Here is an 18,706-nt window from a genome sequence, read left to right as displayed (position 1 = left end):
TCAACTGCTATTTCTCAGTCCATTGGCCTAATTTTTCTATATTTTGTTCCAGTACCAACATTAATGACATCATTAATGTTAACTGCCCTGATAACCTTTGTATCATCTGCAAACTTAGACATTAAGCCTAATATACCTTTTATCAATGTCATTAATAAGTATAGAAAACAACAATTGCCCATAATTTAGCCCTGGGTGAGTCCACTAATAACATTATTCCATGAAGAGCAGTGTCCATTGATAACCACTGTCTGTCTTCTCCCACTCAACCATCCTTTATCCATAGCAGTAACTTGCCTTTAATGTCACATTTCTCCAGTTTGTAAAGCAGTCTTTTATGTGTAACAGTATCAAAAGTGTGTATGAAATCCAAGTATATATCAAAATTATTTTTTGAATCTTAGTAACCTATCAGATTGGTTACACAAGACTGCCCCTTAACAAATCCATGTTGTGATTACAGTATAATTGCATGCCTGTCCAAATGATCCTGTATTATTTTTTCCCCAGTGATTCCATTAATTTTCCTGGAACAAATGTTAAGCTTACAGGTCTGTAATTACTCGTCACCTTTTGATCCCCCTTTATGAATTGGGGGTACATTTGCACATCTCTAGTCCACAGGGACTTCCCCTGAATCCAAGGATGCTCTCATAATTATGGCTATGGCTTTACTTACATTCTTTGCTACCTCCCTTAATATATTTGTATAGATTCCATCCACCACCAGGTGCTTATTTTATATTTGACTTCAACAATTGCTCTTCCACTTCCTTTTCAGTTATCGCAAAGTTATTTAGCTCCTCATTAGAGTTTGATAAACTTCTGTCATCCCCTACCCTAAAGAATTCCTCATGTGTGAATGTAGAGCAAAATACTTATTAAATTCATCATCAACAGTTAGTCCATTGACATCACTTCAAGTGGCCCGTCGTGGTTCAATCCCTTCCTTCTACTTAACAGTAGAAGGAAGTTTTTGCTGCTTTTCTTTGCATTCTTTGCCAGAGATGTCTCATCTGCCTTAGCTTGCCTAACTTCCTTTGTCAATTGATTACACCCTAATTTAGAGGGCTGATGACTCTCCTATGTGCGAGCAATGTGACACCATTTTATCCATTCAACATATTTTATGTGATTTTTATCAGTTTTAGAAATGCTTTTTTACTGCTTTTACCAATCTGACTGAGCCTTATACACTCAGTCAGATTTTAAATGACAATGACAGTGTGTCAGCAGTTTTTAAATTTTTAAAATTGATTAATATATATACACTCATGAAATATACAATTTGCTTTTATCACTGTACTGATTTTATTTATTGATATTCCTTTATATATACAGGCATACCTCGGTTAACGTTACCTCTGATAACGAAGCTTCGATATAACGAAGTCGGCAATTTCAAGCCCCATTTAACATAAAAAAAAATATATTCCAGTTTAATCACCTGAAATCTAAACAAACTGAAGAAATTACGGAAACCTTTGGGGCTTCCCGTGGTTGGTTCGAGAAATTTAAAAAACGGGCCAGGATTCATAGTGTAAAATTAACAGGAGAAGCTGCAAATAAGTTTCCAGAAAAACTAAAGGAAATAATTGAACGTGAAAATTTTCCAAATTTCGTGTTCGATGTTGAGGAAAGCGGTTTGTTCTGGAAACGGCTACCAACAAAAAGCTTCATTTCCATTGAAGAAAAATCAGCTGCTGGGTTCAAAGCAGCCAAAGACCGTTTAACGTTACTCTTTGGATCAAATGCCTCTGGTGATTATAAATTAAAATTGTTATTAGTTTACCATTCAGAAAATCCGAGGGCGTTAAAAGGTAACATAAAAATGAATTTACCTGTAATATGGAAAGCAAATAGAAAAGCGTGGGTTACCAAGGAGTTATTTACTGATTGGTTTGTTAACCACTTTTGTCCTGAAGTAAAACGGTATTGTCAAAAAAAAACAACTTTGAAGAAAAAGCTCTTCTGTTGTTAGACAATGCTCCGGGACATCCTACTGATCTTAACACGTTGGACACATGCATTCCTGTCAAAATTGTGTTTCTTCCAGCAAACACAACTTCCCTGATTCAACCATTGGATCAGAGAGTAATAGCATCATTTAAAGCTTATTATCTGCGTCGAACATTAAGCAGTTTAACTGAACTAGAGGATAAAGAGGAAATGACAGTTAAAACTTTTTGGAAAAACTACACCATTAAAAACGCAATTGAAAACATTGATAGTTCTTGGAAAGAAGTCACTAAGAAATGCTTAAATGGAGTTTGGCCCAGAAGTTGTACTAGAAGAAGAAAATAACATCCAAGAAATTAGAAATGAAGTTATCCAGATGGCTCAATCAATAGGTTTCGAAAATGTCGATGAAGAGGATGTTAGAAATTTATTGAATGCAGAAGATGATGGTTTTTTAGTGGAAGATTTAGAAAACCTTGTTAGCAACGAAGACAAAGTTAATGAAGACGAAGTTAAAGAAGTTCCTGCCGAAAAAGTGTTAACAACCAAAGATTTAAAAAGGTGCTTAAATGACATTGAAAACGTTTTAAATTTTTTTAGGAAAAATGATCCTGATTTAGGAAGAAGTGTTATTGCGATCAGTGTTAAATGCAATAACTCCGTATAGGCAATTGCTAAATGAAAGAGAAAAAGAGCATAAACAACAACTTTAGACTCGTATTTTAAAATGTGATTTCACTTTGTATGTAAGTTGACTGTTTATTTAATAAAACTTTTCTTTGTTCGAAAAAAAAGCTTTTCATTTTCTTTACGTAGGAACGTATCCCTATTCTGGCCATAGTATTTTTACCTCTGAAAACGAAGTTTCGCTTAACGAAGTAATTTCGTAGAACGCATCCTATTTGTTATTCGAGGTATGCCTGTATATATATTTATATTACTCATGTTACTGCAACAGGATCTGGAAAAGCTGATGAGATGGGGTGAGAGGTGGCAACTGAATTTTAACATTGACAAATGTAAAGTACTGCATATGGATAGCAGTACGCAGGTAACATACCAAATAGGTGGTACTACATTCGGGGTAGTAGCGCGCGCGCACACACACACACACACACACACACACACACACACACACACACACACACACACACACACACACATATATATATATATGCACTTTCGACAAGGTAACCTTTTTTAAAAGGTTACCAGTCTCAACTTTCTTGAATTTTCATCTTTTCATGGTGCACTATAACCTTGCTGTTTTGTGCCACAAAAATCAAAATCAATCAATCAAAAGACTAATTTATATGCATCCCATGCACTTTTCCTCTCTGCCATGCCACATGTCTCAAAAGGAAAGACAGATGTAGGATAGATGTGCGGAAATTTGCCTTTAACCAGCGGGTAGTTGGTTGGTGGAACAGACTTCCATCCCTTGTTGTGGAAGTTGATAGCCTAAATAAATTTAAGGCTCAGCTGGACAGGTATTTCGAACGAACGGAGGGGTGAAGTGGAAGGGTTTTTTTTTTTTTTTTTTTTGGCTGATGCTGCATAAGCTTGCTTTCTTGCATCATATGCCTCTGCTAATGCTAAGTTTATCTGACATCCACTTACATATAAGCCTTGAACAGTATTACTTTGTTGGTATGAAAAGCCTAGTAGCTTCTATGATTACATTCCCTGATTGTTTCCCTTTAGAAAATTGCTGTTGGTAACATCATCAGTTGGTCCCACTGTAAAGAATTTAAAAACACTCTGAGACAACTGTAGTCACCCACAGGAAAGCAAAAGCTTTATATAACTCCAGGGGCTCACATTTGGTGAGTATATGGGCTTGGCACATCCAGGGTCATGAGCCGGATATCATCATTCTTCTCTTCCTTGGTGATTCCCTTTTTATCTCTCTCTCTCTCTCTCTCTCTCTCTCTCTCTCAGAGTAGTTCAGAAATTTTTTTTTTGGCTGGTGCAGCATAAGCCTCAAGCTTCCTTGCACCATATGGCTAATAATAATAATACTTGACAGTATTTATGTCTTTAAGTACATTCCACATCAGTGTACAGTGTGACCAGTATTTCCCAGTGGGTCTTTTATGTGCAGGTTTTTACCTGAATGATGAATTGCTGCTGATGACCAGTGAAAGAGTATTGCTTCCTCTTGCTCTCTAACATGCTGCTGATGACCAGTGAAAGAGTACTGCTTCCTCTTGTTCCTGTCTAACATGCTGCTGAAGAAAACAGTCATCCAAAAAATCTATAAAAGTCTTTCTAGTGTCTGAGTTACCAACCCACAATTCCAGTCAATGTCTGGAAAGTTAAAATTCCCCATTATAAGACATTCTGATTTACTGGCTCACTATTTCTCTGTATAGCTGTTTGGTATAACAGAGTCTTACTCTCAATTTTGTTTTCTCCCTGCTTCTGTTACACCAAATTGACTCAACATTGCACTTGTCACCCATGTCGACTGGACGTAGTGCTTTTTATTTAATGTTTCTTAACTAAGAAATAACTTCTTTGCCCTCTCCTGTCTATCCTTCTTGTATGCATTGTACTCCCTCCCCATATTCAAATTTAGCATCGCTTATGTCTGCAGTGACACTGTCTTTGCTATCCCTACAGAGTCTGCATTTGTTGACTTAATTAGTACTTCAAATTGGTCAAATTTATTAACATTGCTCCTAGCATAAGTGTATATGCAAGTTTACGTGCAAATGTTCTTACTCTTCATTACGCCGCCTCCATAGCCAGGTGGGAAGGAGCAGCAGTGTGTAGCACACGCTTCTTGATTAGACCGGGGTTTGAGCCCATGACCACCAAATACGGAGGATGCAGAAAGGTCAGGGAATGACCACCGCATATGCCCGGAGCAATATGGCCTTGGTTGCTAATGCCCCTAAAAACCAAAAAAAACAAACATTCATTCATTACGTTACCTTAACACAGCCCATGTATTTACTTGTTCCATGATGACTATAGCTGTGCCTGAAATCCCCCTCACTTTGCATTTCCAGGCAAATGCATGTTCCAATAGAGTCAGTGCTGGTAGCAATTCTAGCTTGTTTCAGACTTCTTTTTTTTTTTATGAAAACCCCAAACACGAGAGGTTTAAAACCTGTAGTACTTAGTACCATACATGAGTTAGAGGTTCAGAAGATGAAAGAAGATATTTGTTGACATTAGACTTGAACTTCTGTAGACTTTAATTTTCAGGAAATACATATGAAGGAAGGTTGTTACAGAAAATGGCAGTTGAATGAATAAACGAGGATGATGAAAAGTTGGTTCTGTGAGTTTGAAGTTAGATAGTAAATGGATGTTGGCAGGTGACGGCACGAATTTGGAATTATAAAAGCCAATTCAGAAAAACATCATCCGTGGAAGTATCTGTAGAAAAGGCATGCAGCAGAAACAGAACGTCTATTAGACAGAGAATGGAGAGAGAGCGTCTGTTAAAGAAGAGTCATTAATTAACCTAACTGCCCTCTTCTGAATGGAATCTAGAAGCCTGAGAAAGGTTTTGGGGGCACCACCCCAGATGTGGGAACAATATTCTATGGTAGGGTGGATTTGTACAGAGTGAACAGCTGTTTGGAAGAAAAGTAACACCGAGAGCGAAAGAGAAAACCAAGTTTCTTTTTTTTTTTAGATGCAAAGGAAGCAGTATTTGTAATGTGCTAGTGCCAAGAGAGATTAGAAGTCAGGATAATCCCCAAAAGAGATATATCATCTTGCCTAGAAATCGGAGTGTCACTAAAGATAAGCATAGGAGCAGAAGAATCCTTTTTGCGAGATAAGCCAGAACTGAGTTTTATAAGGATTACAATCAACTAAGTTGTCTTTGCCCCGCTGGAGAATTACCTGGAGATCAGAATTTAAGGAATTGGTAGCGGATATTCAAGAAGTTGAAGCTGATTGAGTAGGGCAAGGTTTCTCAAACTGGAAAGTGGAATGCAATGTGCTATCATCAGAAAAACTATGGTTAGGATTTCTAGTCAAAGGAAGAAGGTTATTAATATACAAGAGGAAAAGAGTGGGGGAAAGGACAGAACCGTGGGGGACACCAGCATTAGTGGAGAAGTTGGAAGATGGAGAGCTCTCAACCATCACCCTCAGTGAGCAGTCAAAGAAAAAACTGGATAACCAATTACAAAAAACAGTTATAATTGGTTATCCAATTACAAAAAACAGTTGGCAAATCATAAGCTGGAAGCTTGTTTAGAAGACCTTTATGCCAAACATGATTGAAAGCCTTTGAGATGTCATGCGCAACTGAATTTGAATTCTTCGCATTGAATTCTTCCATAAATGGGTAACATAAGCCAGAATATCACCTGTGGATTGACACTGACTGAATCCATACTGACAATCATTGATCAGACTGAAGGTTTCTAGATAGTTTACAAGTTGGCGGTTAATTGACTTCTCCATTACTTTAGAAAGAGTAGAAATAATTGCAATGGGACGATAATTGGATGGGAACAATATTGGAACGATAATTGGATGGGAACAATATTTGTCACCCTTTTTAGGAACTGGCTAGATAACAGCAAATTTCCAAGCAGAAGGAAAAACACCTTTGGAATATGAGAGTGATAACAGGCGGCAAAGAACAGGAATAAGTTCAGGAGCACAGGTTTTGAGAACAAGTGAAGAAATACCATCAGGATTGGAGCTTTCTTAGGATCAAGGTTCGTCAAAATCAAATTCCTTCTAACTTCCTTATGACGGAAGACCAGAGGAGGCATTGAATGGAGCGTGCTGGGAATGGTGGGAGGTGTTTTACCAAGATAAGTAATACATGAGTTGGAAGAAAAATGGGATGCTAGCAGGTCAGCTTTATCCTTGGCTGAAGTAACAGTGGAATCATCTGGTTTTTGATAGAGGTGGGAGCAGAGATGGACAAAAAAAAAATTGTGGCCAATAGCTTTGGCAAGAGACCAGAATGCTCAGCTACCATTAGGGCTAGAAGCCAGTTTTCTACTCTTAGCCTGTTTAAAATCTAGTTTGGACTGATTAATAACAGCTTTACAATTGTTGCGAGCTTTGGTGTAGGCAGAAAATGAAACTGAAGAATTGGAAACAAGCCAATTAGGATATACAGCATTCTTTTCTTGAACAGCCTTAGCACATTTATTGGAAAACCAAGATTTAGATGCCGATCGGGCTAACCAGGTGGGTAATGGGCCTGCCTGGCAACCCAAAGGTTGTGGGTTCAAATCCCGCCACTGGCTTGGATCAGAGTAAAATGCAAAACCTTTGGGTAGTGCATTATGGCCACAGAAGCCGATGCACTAACAAAAAAAAAAAAAAAAAAACTATTTAGATAAAGGAAGAGATTTTAAGGTGGACTGTGGAATAAAGGATTCCATTCCTACAAGAATAATTTCACTGCACGATCTGAGGAAACGTTGACATCAGGAGGTTTGATACAGTAATATGACCAAGCAAAAGAAAAAAGGAAATCTCGCAGGTTATCCCATTTTGCATTCTTGTAAAGCCAAACAACACAAGGTTTGGAATAGCCATGAGATGAAGGCTCCATTGGAGAAGGAACAATCACCAAGTTGTGATCTGAGGTGCCTAAAGGACCATTCACCTCGACCATGTACATGAAATGTGTTTGACAGCCTCAAGGGCTTAAATAAAAAATAAAGCATTTACTGTATTTTGCTAATTGCCATTGATCTATTAGTCTGCATTCCACCTTCCCTCCGAACTTCTCCAACTTGCTCTTTTATGACTCACCTAATGCTGCTTTATGAGATCTGCAAATATTCTTACTCCCTTCTATTTAAGTGTATGTCATCGCTGTAAAATCCTTCCCGTTATCAAGTACCTGAGAAACATTCACCTCATGAGCTTTGTACAATTATTCCAGGGCTGACGTGATTGACAATTGCTGCCATATATTCTCTCTCTCTCTCTCTCTCTCTCTCTCTCACACACACACACACACAACCAAAGGTGTTTTGATACAGTTGAATTCGGAGAACCTTAATTTTTTCACTATACAGCATTATGAGAATATGTTCTTTACATAAAGACTGAACATCAGAGTCCTACCTGGGTCCACTGTATTAGACCTGCACTTGAAATAACTAGAACTGCACTAGAACTCAACCTGCATTGTTTGCTCTTTCAAAAAAGAAAAAATATAGTACATGTATTAAGAAAATTTAAATTTTCAGCATGCCAGTATACGATAAGTAACTTTAATTTTTAATATTATTAATATTTTATTGTATTGTGTGTGTGTGTGTGTGTGTGTGTATATGTATATATATATATATATATATATATATATATACATACATACATACATACATATACTCCCGGTTATATCCGATGTAATATCGATAAATTGCTTTTCCTTTACTGTTTCACTTTTATCTATCCTCTTGCCTTATTTTTTCATATCTCACGAACTATTAGAGTAATTCGAGGGGGAGTGAGGTACTATTGCTTTAACTACACTGCTTTCCGTTCGCCTTTAGTTAGCTAATTTAGCCATTTTTCTGCAAATTGTTCAGCAAATATTAATAATTTCTCAGTTGTGCTTATAATGTTGCAGCGATCGGTCGGGCTAAATATCATCCAGCCTGTATTCTTACAAATTATGGTTAGACATACCCTTTTTGGACTGCTAGATTTATACTGATTTATAGTCTTTACTATAATCATTTTAAATTAGATGAATTATCCATTATTATGGATATTTGGATTTGGCATACAGGCAGATGATAACAGAAACCGATGGCTCAGTCTAACATGGGTTGGTCATTTTGTAGGGGTTTAGCCCTCGACAAAGTCTCTTGCAAAATGGGTTCCCATGTAAGGCTTATTATGTTAATTAACCTAATATTTTATATTTTTCATGTATTTTTTCATGTATACTGGAGGTACGGTTGGCCAGTGGTTACATCAATTTTCAAACTATGGAGGTACTTGAGTCCTTTGGTCCTTGAGGTTGTCACAGACATTCTCTCAGATATGCCAGACAAGCTATACTTGCTATCTGGGAGTCTAAAACGCTGATGGAACTGATATTCGGGTGACACTCAAGTCAAGTGGACCCAATTTCGGCGAAGTCCGGACGGTCTGTGACAGCCAAATCCTCTGCTTGCACCTTCACGATGGTGGGACTGTTAGTAATCCTGGGTATAACCTCCATGCACAAGTACATGGTGGGTGACCACCCAGGTGTGAACCAACATAAGCAGGGGTCGAGGTGTGGCGCCCACACCACATGGAGGAACGCCGCTCCTCTATGTTACCAGGCAGTACTAGGTGGTAGATGACTCTCATCAACCGGTGAAATACCACCACTTTGCTCATTGGAGGCTTGAAATGGTGGAACCCATGTTTAGTCTCTAGAGCTAAGTTCCGGTCAACCTTTCCCTATCTCTTCCATCATGCAGTATGATTGATGACTTTTGAGGTTATGATGAACGTCATGGCGAGATCCAATATTCCTTACATTTCGAGGGTACAGCTCTAAAAGGTGTTCGCAGGCCGGCCGCTAGTTAGTACACCGGACTGAACCTATTGGTAACTCTCTAGGAAGCTTCCGGATCAACTAGTGTATAATCTTGCTGCCTCTACTCTGCCAGATAGTGACTGGAGGGAGTCCGAGTAGTGTGTATGCGGGGAGCATTGTCGAGGCCACGTTATGTCAAGGATCTGGGTATATTCTTACCACATGTACGCCATATCCAAAAATTTCATTACTTCATACAGCATGTCCCACCTACTTTTCCTTACTATTGAATACACCATGAATTGTCAAACTAATAGAGCAAGCTTATCTGCGAAAAGATCTAAACTTCCCAAGGCCTTCCTAATTCATTTCACAAATATACGTGGTCTCAATTCTAATCTCAACGATGTCCATTTCCACTTGCAGTCTGCCAAACCCCATGTACTTTTTCTGACAGAATCTGTTATCGGTTGATTCATCTACTGCTCATCTCAGATGCCCAAATTATTCGCTGTATGATTCCTTTCGCCTCAAAGGTGGTACTTGTGCATATGTCCGTTCTGATATTCCCTGTCAGAGACTTGGCAGTTTGGAATCTCCTCTCTTTGATCTTCTCTGGCTTAAAATCTCTCTACCTCATTGTGTCAAATTCATCTGTTGTCTCTACCGTTCTCCCAACTCCACTAATCACTTGGAGCTCTTTGACTTCCTCTCTTTGCAACTTGACTTTCTCCAGTCCAACTTTCTTAACAGTGAGGTGATTTTCCTTGGTGATTTTAATGTTCACAACTCCAGCTGGCTTCCGTTTTCTAGTCACACCGACCCAGCAGGTTGAGATGCTGAGGCTTTTGCAATTACTAATGACCTAGCACAGATTATCCATTTACCTACAAGAATATTGGACAATCCTAATCATACAGCCAATACGCTTGATCTTTTTCTCACAAACAACCCTTCTAAGTACACGGTCGAAGTGATAGGTCCTTTAGGCACTTCAGATCACAACTTGGTGATTGTCTCTTCTCCAATGGAACCTTTTATCTCTTGGATATTCCCAACCACGTGTTGTTTGGCATTACAAGAATGCAAAATGGGATGACCTGCGAGACTTCTTTTCTTCTTTTCCTTGGTCGGATTACTGTTTCAAAACTTCTGATGTCAAAGTTTGCTCAGATCGTGTCAGTGAAATTATTCTTGCAGGAATGGAATCCTTTATCCCACACTCCACTTTAAAATCTCGTCCTTTATCTAAACCTTGGTTTTCCAATAAATGTGCTAAGGCTGTCCAAGAGAAGAATGTTGCATATCGTAATTGGCTTGTTTCTAATTCTTCAGTTTCATTTTCTGCCTACACCAAAGCTCGCAACAGTTGTAAAGCAGTTATTAACCAGTCCAAACTAGAGTTTGAACAGGCTAAGAGTAGAAAACTTGCTTCTTGCCCTAATGGTAGCCGAGCATTCTGGTCTCTTGCCAAAGCTATTGGCCGCAACTTTTGCCCATCTTTGCTCCCACCTCTGTCCAAACCAGATGGTTCTGTTGCCATTTCAGCCAAGGATAAAGCTGACCTGCTAGCATCCCATTTTTCTTCCAGCTCATGTATTAATGATCTTGGTAAAACACCTCCCATCATTCCCAACACGCTCCATTCAATGCCTCCTGTGGTCTTCCGTCAAAAGGATATCAGAAGGATTTTGATGAATCTTGATGCTAAGAAAGCTCCAGGTCCTGATGGTATTTCTCCACTTGTTCTCAAAACCTGTGCTCCTGAACTTACTCCTATTCTTTGCCACCTTTTTTCACTTTCTTATTCCAAAGGTGTTTTTCGTTCTGCTTGGAAATTTGCTCATATCCAGCCAGTTCCTAAAAAGGGTGACAAATCCCTCCCATCCAATTATCATCTCATTGCAATTACTTCTACTCTTTCTAAAGTAATGGAGAAATCAATTAACCGCCAACTCTTAAACTACCTAGAAACCTTCCGTCTGATTAACGATCACCAGTATGGATTCCGTCAGTGTCGATCCACTGGAGATATTCTGGCTTATGTTACCCATTTATGGACTAATTCAATGGAAAGGTTCGGTGAAACACAAGTAGTTGCTCTTGACATCTCAAAGGCTTTTGATCGTGTTTGGCATAAAGGTCTTCTAAACAAGCTTCCATCTTATGGTTTGCCAACTGTTTTTAGTAATTGGTTATCCAGTTTTCTCTCTGATCGCTCACTGAGGGTGATGGTAGATGGCTCTCTGTCTTCTAACTTCTCCACTAATGCTGGTGTCCCCCAAGGTTCAGTTCTTTCCCCCACTCTTTTCCTCTTGTATATCAATGACCTTCTTCCATTGACTGGAAATCCTATCCATAGTTTTGCCGATGATAGCACATTGCATTCAACTTTCCATTTTGAGAAACCTTGTCCTGCTCAATCAGCTTCAACTTCTCGAAAATCTGCTACCAATTCCTTAAATGCCAATCTTCAGGTAATTCTCTAGTGGGGCAAACACAAATTAGTTGATTTCAACCCTTCTAAAACTCAATCTTGTCTTATATCTCGCAAAAAGGATTCTTCTACTCCTATGCTTATCTTTAGTGACACTCCGATTTCTAGGCAAAATGATATATCTCTTTTGGGGATTACCCTGACTTCTAATCTCTCTTGGCACAAGCACATTACAAATATTGCTTCCTCTGCATCTAAAAAACTTGGTTTTCTCTTTCGCTCTCGGCGTTACTTTTCTTCCAAACAGCTGCTCACTTTGTATAAATCGCAAATTCGCCCTGCCATGGAATATTGTTCCCATATCTGGGGTGGTGCCCCCAAAACCTCTCTCCGGCTTCTTGATTCCATTCAGAAGAGGGCAGTTAGGTTAATTAATGATTCATCTCTAACAGAGTCTCTCCACTCGCTTTCTCATAGACGCACTGTTTCTGCTGCATGCCTCTTCTACAGATACTTCCATGGGCACTGTTCTTCTGAATTGGCTTCTATAATTCCTGCTCTCTCTTTCAAAACAGTCCGAACACGTGGCGCCAACATCCATTTACTGTCCAACTTCAAACCCACAGAACCAACTTTTCATCTTCCTCATTTATTCATTCAACTGCCGTTTTCTGGAACAACCTTCCTTCATACGTATTTCCTGAAAATTACAATCTACAGAAGTTCAAGTCCAATGTCAACAAATATCTTCTTTCGTCTTCTTAACCTCAAACCCAAGCACGGTACTAAGTACTATAGGTTCTAATACCTCTCGTGTTTGGGGTTCACATAAAAAAAAAAAAAAAAAAACTTACATTACACTATAACTTATCTAATTTGGACATACCTAACGTCCGATGTAATGTTCTATCGTTTGATGGCATTAATCGGTTAGTTCTATATGTAACACTTAATAATTTTATATATTTTTACAATTTAACTCTGTAATATTTGGATTCTATACATATATATATATATATATATATATTACTAAAAAAATGAAACGTATAGTTAATTTTATGAATTTTTAGTGAGTTGAATGCTTGCTGCACTGTTAACAGGGATGGTAAGAATTAAATCTCTCCCATTCTCCAGCAGAGGGGTGGAATGTATTTGACAAAAACCAGAAGAAACTGGATACCCTAAAATATTACCTTCTATTTATGGACCTGGGTGATCTAACTTATGCAATCAAATTTATGCAGATTGTGCAGTTGGCTAAAACTACAACCACCATTGCATTGTCGTGGGTTCACCGAATTTCCCCCCCCCCCTTCAACTTTTAGCTCCATTTTCAAACTCGAAATATGTATTTTCTTAATTATATAATGAGTAATACGTATTCTATATTTTCTATTTTAAAATGCCTCACATTTTCTTTATATATGCTTGGACTTGGTGCATCATGGCCTAAGTTGCATATGTGCCATAAAAAATTCAAATCAAATATGCACTTTGTAAAAATAATTTTAATAAACAGTAAAAAATGAAAGTGCAGAAGATTTTGTATGCACGACAATAAGCCACTTAAATTATACAGCAATTTTGAATTTACCGTGATGAATGCAATCCTAAGTTAGTGTTCTTTTAATCTGCAGTTTTTAGGAACTTTTAATTGTTTTTCAAAAAAGATTCATTTTTAGTGTTATTTTTTAATTCAATTTCTAATTCTGAAGCACTGAGTGCAAATTTCATAATCAGAAGCAATATAATATAACAACAACAAATACAAGTGTCATATTTTTGTCTGCTCTTCATGTCTGGAAATGCCATAATGGTGATGGGGGATAAAACAATTTTAAATCTAATAATTAATTGTACCTTTTAGGTGAATGTACAGCAGTTGACAAAAAAAGAACTGTACCTAACTTGTGAATATTCTGTTATATAAGTTAACAGAATTTGTTTATGTATGGTAGAGCTCTCTTGAATATTGTGATGTTTTCATATGTAATATGATGCCCTCATTCACTAAGGTGTTTCAAAAGTTATTTACTGTATTTTAATTATTACTTATTTTCAGTCATTTTTTTACAAACTTCTCAAACTAAAATAAATAGCAAGCATTCTCAACTCTGGCACAAGAAGTGCAGTGTGTGTGTGTGTGTGTGTGTGTGTGGGTGGGTGGATATGATTGAGAAAGTAAGTGCTTAATATGCAACTTTTTATATAGATCTGTCAAAGGCTGATAGATTGTTTTAAGTTTTTAAGGTATATTAATAAAGATAGGTATATAATAAGGTATATTTATAAAGATAGATTGTTTTAAGTATTTAAGCCATATAAAAATTTGTGTGCAAAGCAGATGTACAGTAATACGTATAATATCTGTGGTTTAAATCGGTATTATGTATTTGAAAATTTAACTTCTGTTTTTTTTTTTAATGCACAAAGAAATATTATACTTCAATGAGTAGGAAATATTAGAAAATATATTACTCTATTCTGTTATAGGTGCCATTTACCAGTAGGTTAATATGTTATCCATTAAGACTTACAAAAGGGGACTCAATAAAAGCTGCACTACTTCAGTTTGTGAAAGATCAGTGTTTAACTGCTGCCTTTATATTAAGTTGTGTTGGAAGTGTGTCTGAAGCTACAATTCGCTTTGCTGAAGATGAAAATGGACAAATAAAAGTATGTATTATGAGCTAATATTACTCTTAATGAGTTTTACATAAAAAAAAGAAAAGGTTTAAATTGTAATTTTTAAGTTTTATATTATGAAACCATTGAATTATAGTTATTTTTACAGTATCTTCTCCATGATAATGCTCATGCCAACTCTTCCAATTTAATTAACTGGAAGTCTTTTGACAATTGGGTACATCTTATAGTTTTGTGTTAAGTTTTGTTTTCTTTCTATTTTTGACCAAGTTTGTATTATTTGTCAAATATGCAGATATGTTATTTTTTTCAGTTGTGGACCAAGCAAAGAATTTTAAATCAGTTATTGCATTTCAATGTGACGTATAATTTACCTTACCACCGTGGTATATGAGCTGCATTAATTAGTTATTAATATGGAATAAAGTCTGCAATGTTTGAACAATGCCAGAATGCAGTCATCTAATTGTATAACCAGAGAGTTCTAGTTAATGCGGGATATCTTAAGTCTTCTTATTTTTGATTTCTAAAAGTTGAGAGGTTTGGATGTAAGCATTTGCATTTGAATAGTCTACAATCAAAATTTGTATTAATTTGAATTTGCCATTTTTTTCCTTCACATTATGATTTTATTCACATTTTATGGCAGGAAAATATGTAACTTATTTTTCTGCATAAGATTTCCATCACTATTTGTTAATTTTCAGTTTATGCATTGCCAATTGCAATGAAAATAATGTATTTTTTAAAGTTTTGACATTCCTTTTAAATTTTCCCTCAAAACTATTAAGAAAGACTGCTTTATTATTATTTAAAGACTGGAAGAGTATAAAAAGGAAAATACTAAATATATCACAAAACTAATGAAACAGATTAATGCTACAATTGAGTTATACTTGGCAAGGTGTGCAATTCTGCTGCCTGATTGCCAAATTACCCTAATATTCAAAATAAAATCATCATTGTCATCAGTAAATCAGTCTTGTGACTGGTCAGTTCCTCTGATGAGCTGTCTCCACCTTTGTCTTAGTTGAAATATATATTTTATTTTAGTTAAAATAAAAAAAAAATCATTAAAATAGAAATCAGCACCCACCCTTAGCAGTGCAAATGCACAACTCCGTGCCCTAGGAGATGCATTCTTGCACTCACTAAAGGGTGAGTGTCACTATCATAACAAACAAAATTAAATGAAGACAAGGAAATTCACGTGTACCAGCACTCCTGAACTCCGAAAAGGATAGTATTTCAGTTAGATTGCTATACAGCCAAATGTCAACAAAAGTCCCTGCATAAATAAATTTTTTAAATAATTCAAGGAAGAACTAGATAAACTGTCAGAGGGGAGGTGGACAGGTGATATGGGAAATGTATTATCATTATTATATATATTTTTTCTTTTTTTGGCTGATGCTGTATATGTTGACTTTCATGCATCGTTTGTTGAAAACCAAATCATCATAAACCCCCGAGTTAAATAATTAATGCAAACCCTGAGTTAAATTATCAAATAATTAATGCAAAACAAATGACAGAATAAGTATAAAAATAATGGAGAAATCAAGGGGGTAGTTGTGATCGTTGACTAAAGAGGAGAGAATGGGGCAGAAGAAACATAAAAATCAAGGGCGAAATAAAATGCAGTAGACCATGTTACATTTATATCAAAAATAACTTTACTATTAAAAGACAAGCACGAACACTAAATGATACTAATGTGGCAAATTAACATTTTCTTTTGTCTCCCCCTCCCAATTTGTTTTTTTTTTTTTTTTTTTTCCTGCCAATTTTTTTTCCTCTTTTGTTCTTGAATGTGGTCATGGACATTCAGGTTTTGATGTTCAAGGTCATCCCTTAGTTTCTTCTTGATGTTTAACATATTCTGTCAGTTATTTGGTTTGTGTTAATAACTAAATCATAATTAAATTAAGATTTAGTTTGCAGTGCTAATTTGCATATTTTAATTATTCCGGACTTGTTAATTGATTTGACTGAAGTTCAAATTTACACTTCTTTCCATTTGCTTATTTAACTTAGAGGGTGGTAGCAATGGCATACTTTTTAATTTTGAGTTTAATTTGCTAATTTCTTTTTGTGTTTGCAAAGCATAGGGATAGTAGTCAGTGATTGTAATATGATCTTTTTTGAGTTGACAAGTGCTGATGCATTTCTCCTTCTGTTGATTGCTATGACAGCCCCTCTGACATTTGTTTAAGAGACTGCTGTGACAGTCTGTTTGAAGAATAACTGGTCTCTCAACAGGTAGTCTCTAGTGGCAACACACATCTGTTTGAAAGTAACTCATTGCAAAAGCTAGTTTGTTCTATTGTGAGAATTAGCTCAATGATGTGAAAATTATTTTTTACACCATTGCAGTTTAAATTACCTATGCAGTTTAAGTCTGCTGGCTGCAAAAACAGATGAAAGGACAAGGTAGTCCTGCAAGCATCTTATAATTTTTTGAAACCATATAGCTTTATCTCTATTATAACTGAATTTTTCTCTTTTTATGCTATTTCTTATTTGGCAAACCTCCTAACTTAGCATGAACTGCTCTTGAAAATTACAGCTGTGCGGCTGTAATTTGAAAGAGCAATTATGTTCATTTATGTGAACATAAATATATGAAACTGGTTACCAGTTTGATGTCACTTGAAAACATAGCTGGGGCTGAAGAGAGGTAGATGTCCAGGGTGAGTATAGCTGGAAAAATGTATGCATTCTGCTTCATTAAATAAATTACTGATGCATGTAAAGAATAGATTATAACTATAGCAGAGAGAGAGGGGGCAGAGGCAGTGAAGATCACTCATTTGGCTTCCCACTCTATACTAATGCTGTGGAAGAGGTCTAGTGAGTGACCTTGCCTGCTGGTTGTTTTTCTTGCTGTTTATATGAAACTTATTGATCTTTCGTGTGTACAAGAAACTGATAGAATTTTTTACATACAGTACGTTATTAAGAGCAAAATGTCATGTAAATTGATAAAGATTGCCTTGTTATAATAATTATTTCTTCTTATGCTCCATTGTAAAAGAATTTTTTGCTCTGAAGCACATCAGTTGAGTACAGTTGGAAAATATCCATTGATATTCTAACATTTGCTGTGACTGTTTATTTTCATTTGTTCATATTTCACAAATTAAACTGTTATGTACACTTTAAACATTTGTAAAAATCTTTTACTCAGTATATATGTTTACGGATGCAAATAAGTTTAGTTTGTGCATAACATCCATTGAAATGTGCTTTCATTTATCTGGAGAAGCATATTACTTTCTCTCGTTGCCTCTCTAATATGCTGGCACAGATAACAGTCACATAGTAAGCCTGCTACTGTGTGAGCAACCAGCCCACTAAATCGAGTCACTATCTGGAAAGTTAAAATCCCAGTTATAAGACATTATTGTGATTTGATGACCCGCTCTATTTGTCTGCATAGTTGTATGTTATACCCAGTGCAGCCATTTTGCATGTAATGTACTGTTAATTTCATTTTTGTTTCTCCACTGCTTATGTCAAAAACTGGCCACTCACATCAGTTAGATATAGTGTCTCTGGAGACCGCCACACAAGAACTTGGACACATTTGTACACATTGTACTTGCCACATTCAAATTTCATGCCCTTTATGTATGAGTGGTACTATGTTTTCAATATCACATTTACATTTGATGACTTAACTAATACTTCAAATTCATAGAATTTGTTTACTATGCTCCTTAGAATTAGTGTACAAGGAAGTATCAATGCACCTGTTTTTGCTCTTTGTAACTAATGCAGTTTACATGTTTGCCTGTCCTATGAGAACCATCAGAAGCATTGTAATTTCCAACATATTGCTTTCCAGACTCCTGTATGTACCAAAAGAAGCAGCACAATAATCACTTTCACAGTTTTTGTTAATCCATTAGTTTGCAGTTTTTGTTAATCCATTAGTCTCTCTATCCCTTCAATTTAAGTGTATCTCATCCCTGTAAAAATGGTTTCTGTTAATAAACAGAAAAATTCTACCCCATGCATGGTCTCTCCAGGGCCAAATTGATTGACAAGTTTCTCATCATGTACTCTTTCCTATTGTGTTTGGGAGAGTTTCATGCATGTTTGAATTTTAATCCCAAATTTCCACTTTTTCTCAACGTTGTCCTTTACCCGTTAAGTAAAACCTCGGATCTTGTATT

At 36.4% G+C, this 18,706-nt stretch overlaps 1 protein-coding gene across 1 annotated transcript in view; it reads left to right on the top strand.

Moving 5' to 3' along the window:
* Positions 1-18,706, top strand: part of LOC150083066 (uncharacterized) — a 57,387-nt gene that overhangs the window by 23,844 nt on the left and 14,837 nt on the right. Inside the window, exon 2 of the mRNA XM_090377006.1 lies at positions 14,373-14,555. Within this exon, the coding sequence (XP_090233132.1) occupies positions 14,373-14,555 (183 nt within the window). The remainder of the gene's footprint in view (positions 1-14,372; positions 14,556-18,706) is intronic.

Source organism: Mastigoproctus giganteus, chromosome 7 (assembly GCF_048544385.1).
Source record: "Mastigoproctus giganteus isolate SK-2022 chromosome 7, ASM4854438v1, whole genome shotgun sequence".
NCBI classification, from domain to species: Eukaryota; Metazoa; Arthropoda; class Arachnida; order Uropygi; family Thelyphonidae; genus Mastigoproctus; species Mastigoproctus giganteus.
Note: the sequence above shows the minus strand (reverse complement) of the source record. Positions and strands in the feature narration are given on the sequence as shown.